Genomic DNA, 6,968 nt, shown 5'->3' with positions numbered 1-6,968 from the left:
GAGGTAGCTTTGCTCAGCCTCAGCAGGCTGCCTTTGGGAACAAGCAGAGGCTGGGCGAGGGGCCAGAGAGGACAACCCAGGACAGGGGGCTTTAAGGTATGTCTGCTGCATAGCTGGTTTCATTTCCCTCTGATTATTACCCAAAAGACAAAAATAGGGTGCAGGAAAGGCAGGGAATTATTTTCTCCTCTGTTTCTACATTAGCTGGAGAAACTCCAAGTATCTGAGCAGGGAAACAGATCTTGTCTGCAGTGTGAGGGTGCCCTGAGGAATTTAGAGGGCCAGCATTTGGGGAGAGCCAGAGGGCTGGAAAGGAAGACTAAGGGATTTCCCTCCTTTCTGTTGGTGGATACCTGGTGATATGTACTCATGAAACCCTCCAATGCAGTTCTGGGCCCTTAACCTGGTGCTCGGTAAATATTCGTGTACTTTCTTGGCTGATTAAGGTATGATGTTGGCTGTCTTAAAGAGAGCAGTGAGGGTCTGCTTTTAGCCTAGAATTTAGTAGGGGATTATTATAGTCCCAGAGCAGACATACAGGGGCCAGGGAGGGTCACCAAATACGGAGACATTGTTTTGGTTAAAAAGAGAGAGAGAGAGACTCTGAAATGGGCCAATAATTATAAATACTGGTGGCAAATGCCTGAATGCTGAGGCAAGAAGATAAATAGTAAGAACAGGACTGTCTTAGAAAAGACCTGGACATAACTGATTCTTCCAGAAGTAAATCCACTGGGTTGGTTCTGAGCCTCCTTGGGCCTTATGTGGGGGAAAAGGGCAGCAGACAAAGCACCCAGCTGCCTGCACAAACACACTCAGGGCACAAGGAAGCAAACAGAAGCAAATGCAGGAGAAATGGCACAGGGTTAGAAGTCAAGATGGTGAATGATGACCGACACATGAAGCCTGAGAGCCAGCGAGGAGTTTGTGAAGATGTGTCACGTGGTCCAGAAAGAGGTTCCACACAGAAGCTCCAGTGGAACATAGTAGCCTTGCTGCTGCAGGCTCTGGAAGAAAGAGAAGAGAGTCATAAAAAGGAAAAGATGTTTGCATTACTTTCCCAGCTCTGTCAGCACTCTGTGACTTAAAACAACAAAACTTTATTCTCTCACAGTCCTGGAGGCTGGAAATCCAAAATCAAAGGCTGGCAGGGCCCTGCATCCTCTGAAGGCTCTAAGGGAGGATGCTTTTGTTTCTTCCAGCTTCTGGCCATTCCTGGCATTCCTTGCCTTGTGGCTGCATTAACTCCAATCTCTGCCTCTCTTCACATGGCCTCCTTTGCTCTGTGTCTCTTTGTGTCCCTTCTTCTTTTTATAAGAAGACTAATCAGGGGCGCCTGGGTGGCTCAGTCGGCTAAGCGGCCGACTTCGGCTCAGGTCATGATCTCGCGGTCCGTGAGTTCAAGCCCCACGTCAGGCTCTGTGCTGACAGCTCAGAGTCTGGAGCCTGTTTCAGATTCTGTGTCTCCCTCTCTCTGACCCTCCCCCATTCATGCTCTGTCTCTCTCTGTCTCAAAAATAAATAAACGTTAAAAAAAATTAAAAAAAAAAGACGACTAATCATTGGATTTAGGGCTGCCCTAAATCCAGGAGGATTTCATCTCAAGATCCTTAACAAATTACATATAATTATGTCTGCAAAGACCCTCTTTTTTTTTTTATGTTTATTTATTTTTGAGAGAGAGAGAGAGAGAGAGAGAGAGAGACGGAGTGTGAATGGGGGAGGAGAAGAGAAAGAGGCTGAAACAGAATCTGAATTAGGCTCTAGGCTCTGAGTTGTCAGCACAAAGCCCAATGAGGGGCTCAAACTCATGAACTATGAGATCATGACCTGAGCTGAAATTGGACACAACCAACTGAGCCACCCAGGCACCCCTGCAAAGACCCTATTTCTCTTTTTTTTTAAATACTTTTTTATAAATGTTTTTATTTATTGTTGAGAGAGAGACAGAGAGCGAGCAGGGAGGGGCAGAGAGAGAGAGGGAGACACAGAACCTGAAGCAGGCTCCAGGCTCTGAGCTGTCAGCACAGAGCCTGACATGGGGCTTGAACTCACGAATCGTGAGATCATGAACCGTGAATACATGTGCCTAAAAGAAGCTCCTAGTCAGTGACTCTTAACTGAGGCTGGCCCTGGGGGCCTCACCTTAGAGCCTGCAGAGTGTATGGGGAAAGATGCCTTGCTGTGAAAATCCCCTGGACATGTGCTGTTCCATGGTATAGCACGTGGGAGCCACAGTCCTTGAGGATAAGGTAAAGGTCAAATTTGCTTTTGATTGCCAACAATCATTACATAGTTAACTGTAGTAAGAAAAACAAGTTAATAATAAATAACTTTTCCATCTTATAAATGGATAACCGCCCCCTTTGTCCATTTTTTGCAATGGGCCACACATTGTAGTGGGTTAAATAATGTCCCCCCCAAACTTGTGTTCAATGAAAAATTGTAGAATGTGGATTTATTTTGAAATAGGGTCTTTGAGGGGGGTGCCTGTGTGGCTCAGTTGGTTAGACTCTCAGTTTCAGCTCAGGTCATGATCTCACAGTTCACGAGTTCAAGCCCATGCTGTCAGCTTAAAGCCCAACTTGGTATTTTCTCTCTCTCTCTCTCTCAAAAAAAAAAAAAAAAAAAAAAAAAAAAATGTCATTCCAATTTTGTTAACAAATCTGTGAGAAACAGAGTTTAATAGAGAATGATAAAGGTAAAACATGAAAATAAATTGAACATTTATCATCAAACTAACAATTACATACAATGTCATACTGTAAAATAAAATTTCAGGTTGCAATTCTTCTAAACTCAAAAATGTATATGTTCATACAAGTATATTTCATCTGTGTTTGTCGTCAGACTATCAACTGTCCTTTATGCCATGTCCTTTTTACTTTTTGGATGCCAAATTCTTATTTCTTTTATGAAATAATAGTTAAAATAGATTTCTACCTCAGGAAATATAAAGGGGGAAACTTTGTGTTGGTTCCATACTTTAAGAAAACATTTACTGAACATATTTTATATTTCAGTGATTTATTAGTGAATTGCTTTGAAACAAAGAATGATTACAGAAATAGGTTCCAGAATATAAAGGTATTTCACTATAAGAAAACCTGCCATTTAAAAGTCAAACTCAAAGGATACATTTGTTACAATATTATTATCTGTAATGTTTTTAAGAATTTGCACTTGAGAGAGGGTACACCATGGATACCCTTTATACATTAAACTCCTAAAGTGCATTTATAATACGATTTCATTTTATACTTAAAACCAAAATTGCAAGTGTATAGACACTTTGCAAATCAAATTATACCTCCTGTTTTTTCCAGAGGCAGCTGTCAGTAGGCAAGGTATTTCACAGGCACTTTTTTTTTTTAAGTTTATTTATTTATTTTGGGAGAGAGAAAGGGAGGGGCAGAGAGAGAAGGAGAGAGAGAATCCCAAGCAGACTCCGCACAGTCAGTGGGGAGCCTGACAAGGGGCTCAAACTCATGAACCGTGAAATCATGTTCTGAGTGGAAATCAAGAGTCCAATGCTTAACCAACTGAGCCACCTGGGCGCTCCTCCCTGCCCCCATAAACACTTTCAGATCAGGCAGGTAGAATGACTGCAAAGGTAGGAGCCATAGCCCGGTCATTCTGCCCAGGACAATGGCTTTTCTTTTTCCTGGGCCTTACTCTGATTGACAATCATGTGACAAAAAATGATAGCAATGGCAGAGTCATTAGATCGTTATTACAATAGCTTTCAATTGTCAGAAGACCTGTCTTCCTTCAGATGGAAACTCTCACCCCTGTTATTTATTTATTTATTTATTTTTAAATTTTTTTTTTAACGTTTGTTTATTTTTGAGACAGGGAGAGACAGAGCATGAACAGGGGAGGGTCAGAGAGAGGGAGACACAGAATCTGAAACAGGCTCCAGGCTCTGAGCTGTCAGCACAGAGCCCGACGTGGGGCTCGAACTCACGGACCGTGAGATCATGACCTGAGCCGAAGTCGGCCGCTTAACCGACTGAGCCACCCAGGCGCCCCATCACCCCTGTTATTTAAAGGAAGTATTGAGTACCCCCATCCTCTGTCCAAAGTGCTCCAGGAGGGTGGCTGAAGTCTAATCATGTTTTGTCTTCATTACCTCCTTGATGTTTCTCTTGTACAATTGCTTCTGTGCTTCCCTCCCTGTACATTCAGGGGGAAAAGGCAAAAGTTTCAGATGCCTTACTAGGAGCTGGTTTTGTCAGCCACTTATAATTATAAAAGCACCATGTCAAGTTGTCTTCCAATCTTTGTGAACATTTTGAGCTTTCAGAAACCAAGGTCATCACATTTAACATGTTTCTGAATTACAACCAGAGGCCTTGTTTACCCATATCCAGTATAAAGTCATAGTATAAGAAATATGCAGGTAACAGGACTGACTTACCTTCTAGTTGACTCTCATGGAAAGTTAACCTTACACTTATACATATGGGTGTGGGTATATGCGTATCCCTGGCTGAGTCCCAATGACACTTTTTGTTTGCCTCCATGGAGATACATAGTTTAACATCATGCATCAAATTGCTTGAGCTGGGCAATTCCAGAGAAGGAGCTGGCACAGACACAAGGACAGCATAGTCTAAAAAGATGAAAACACTCATCAGTTTCTTCTGGGTCTTTCTTGTGCTTCTGCAATTCATACATAAAATATATTACGTCCTTGGAAACGTCCTTCTTCCCCTCTCCCCTTCTCCCATCATGTCAGAGTCTAATATATCATACTGCAAGCCAGATAGAAGCATCCTTTTGGATCGAGCTGGCCAGTAAATTAACTTATGCTAAACGGCTGTCTGCCCGTGACTGTCAGCCCTATCATCCTTGCCTGTCTTCTTTTCCCTTTCCCAGACATTGCATTTCATTGTGGATGACATTTCATTTCATTCTCAATACTATTTCATCTCCTTGCAATGTATGAAATTCTTGAGTGAACAGGATACTCGCTGACCCTTCCGAAACTGACAAGGATACTTGTACACTCCAAATAAGTTCGTAATACAACACTGTTTGGCTTCCCTTCCAGTTTCTTCCAAACTAGTCTATAGTTTGGAGACCAAGTTCTTAAAAAAGATCACCTATCCGACCTGAGCTTCACTTTCAAAACTGGACTTAATCCTTCATTATAGACACCCACCTTCAAGGATTTGCAGTCACATGAAGGTGCTTAACGGGCTAGTGAGCAAAGGTCTTCTAGGAATGAGAAATCAACAGAGATTTCCTACGCATTTGCAGTGTGACTTTGGATGTTGGGCTGGTCTCAGAGCCCCCTTAGGAGCACATGATTGCTACGTGCTTTATTGTAATAAGAAGAGATCATTATTCCCAGCACGGTAGCTTTCTGGAGGTCCTCTATAAACAAACTGTGGTTCTCAGTTCTCCCTATATCCCTTCAGTCCAGAAACAGGATCACTTTTTCACACAAATATTTATTGAGGTCCTACTAAGTGCCAGGATATCTGTTAAATGCTGAGAATACAGTGCTGAGAAAGTAGGTGTGGCTGGTGGTCTGGCTGATGTTTCTTTAGCGCAATTGCTTTTGCGCTTCATACAGTTTGTGGTCTGGTTGAGAAGCTGGATGGAGAAAACTATTAAGGAAAGGGGATGGGAAGCACAGAATGCTGGGGGAACACACAGACAAAGCCCCTATGTGGGTCTGGGGAATTAGGAGAACTTCCTGGAGGAAGCAATAACTGAGCTGAGACCTGAAGGGTGAGTAGGATTTCGAAAAGGGGATAGTGAGGGGACCATGATAAACTCTCCTGTGGATTAAACATTGACTAGGTTTATTGTAGTAATCATTTGCGCGCACACGCACACACACACACGGCACTCTAAGTATCACAGACATCTTACTGTATTTCATGCTCTTCTGTAACCTGAGATGTAGTTGCCGGTTCTATTACCCAGTCCCTACAAGCTTAGGCTTGTCCACATCCACTCCTGGCATCACAGACCAGGAGCTCCTCGGGGGAAAAAACATCTAACGCCTATAGAGTGATGGTTAGCAAAATGCCAAGAACTAATACTTGTAATGGTTTCTAAACTGGCATGTGACTCATTTCATTGGATTCTTGCAATTTATTATCCTCATTTAACAGATCAAGAAACGGAGGCTCAGAAAAGTTAACTGACTTGACCATAATCACACAACTTGTGAGTGGAAAATCGGGACTCAAATCAAGAATCGAAGAGGGGTTAGTATTTGTAAAATGCTTTGGACGGTGTCTGGATCATAGTACCTGATACACAGGTATGAGTTAAGTAAAAAATGAAAAACGGTAATAGAATAGGCTTTCTGACTCCCAAAACAGCTTTTTCTCTTGATCACAATGGTTTATTTTGTGTCCTGTGTAGTAGAGGTCTTTGGGGGTTATTAGGGGTCACTTTAGGGACTCTAGGAAAAGGCAAAGAAACTGGGACTTAAGATCCATCCATCCTACCCTACCCCAAGCCCCCAACAAGGGTAGTCCCTGAACAAACAGTACATTTGCTTGAAGGCTTTCCCATGGAGAGGAAGGGAGCAGCCTCACCAGTAACACAGCGTGCATGCATTACATAAATACTATCTAAGGATGGCGGTGATGTTATTGGGAAATTGTAACCTAAATGTAAGAAAGAGAAACAGTAGTTTCTAATTTCCAAGTGCATTATGTCCCACGGGGGAGAATAGGTAATATTAGGTGGATCACAGGCAGAGGTTAACCTTATTTCCTGCGAGGGAAAGACCTGGAACTTTTAAATTTGCGAGGGTTCTATTTAAACCTTAAGCCTTCACTGGCTAACTGTATGAACCTGTTTTATCGTTGGTAATAATGGAGCTGATAAATCGCCTTTACAGGATTGTTATGACAAGGCCCTTGTTTTCAATGCTGTATTCCTGATGCCTAGAACAGTATCTGGCATATGGTAGGCCCTCGATAAATATTTGTTGAGTG

The 6,968-nt window shown here is 42.6% G+C and overlaps 1 protein-coding gene across 1 annotated transcript in view; it reads right to left on the bottom strand.

Annotated features, from left to right (window-relative positions):
• Nucleotides 1–503: 503 nt before the first annotated feature.
• The window catches only part of TIGD4 (tigger transposable element derived 4), a 30,983-nt gene continuing 24,518 nt past the window's right edge, over nt 504–6,968 (bottom strand). Inside the window, exons 4-5 of the mRNA XM_042983762.1 lie at nt 4,421–4,615; nt 504–1,007 (exon numbers count right to left, since the gene is read on the bottom strand). Coding sequence (XP_042839696.1) covers nt 874–1,007; nt 4,421–4,615 — 329 coding nt within the window. The 3' untranslated portion in view covers nt 504–873. The remainder of the gene's footprint in view (nt 1,008–4,420; nt 4,616–6,968) is intronic.

Source organism: Panthera tigris, chromosome B1 (assembly GCF_018350195.1).
Source record: "Panthera tigris isolate Pti1 chromosome B1, P.tigris_Pti1_mat1.1, whole genome shotgun sequence".
NCBI classification, from domain to species: Eukaryota; Metazoa; Chordata; class Mammalia; order Carnivora; family Felidae; genus Panthera; species Panthera tigris.
Note: the sequence above shows the minus strand (reverse complement) of the source record. Positions and strands in the feature narration are given on the sequence as shown.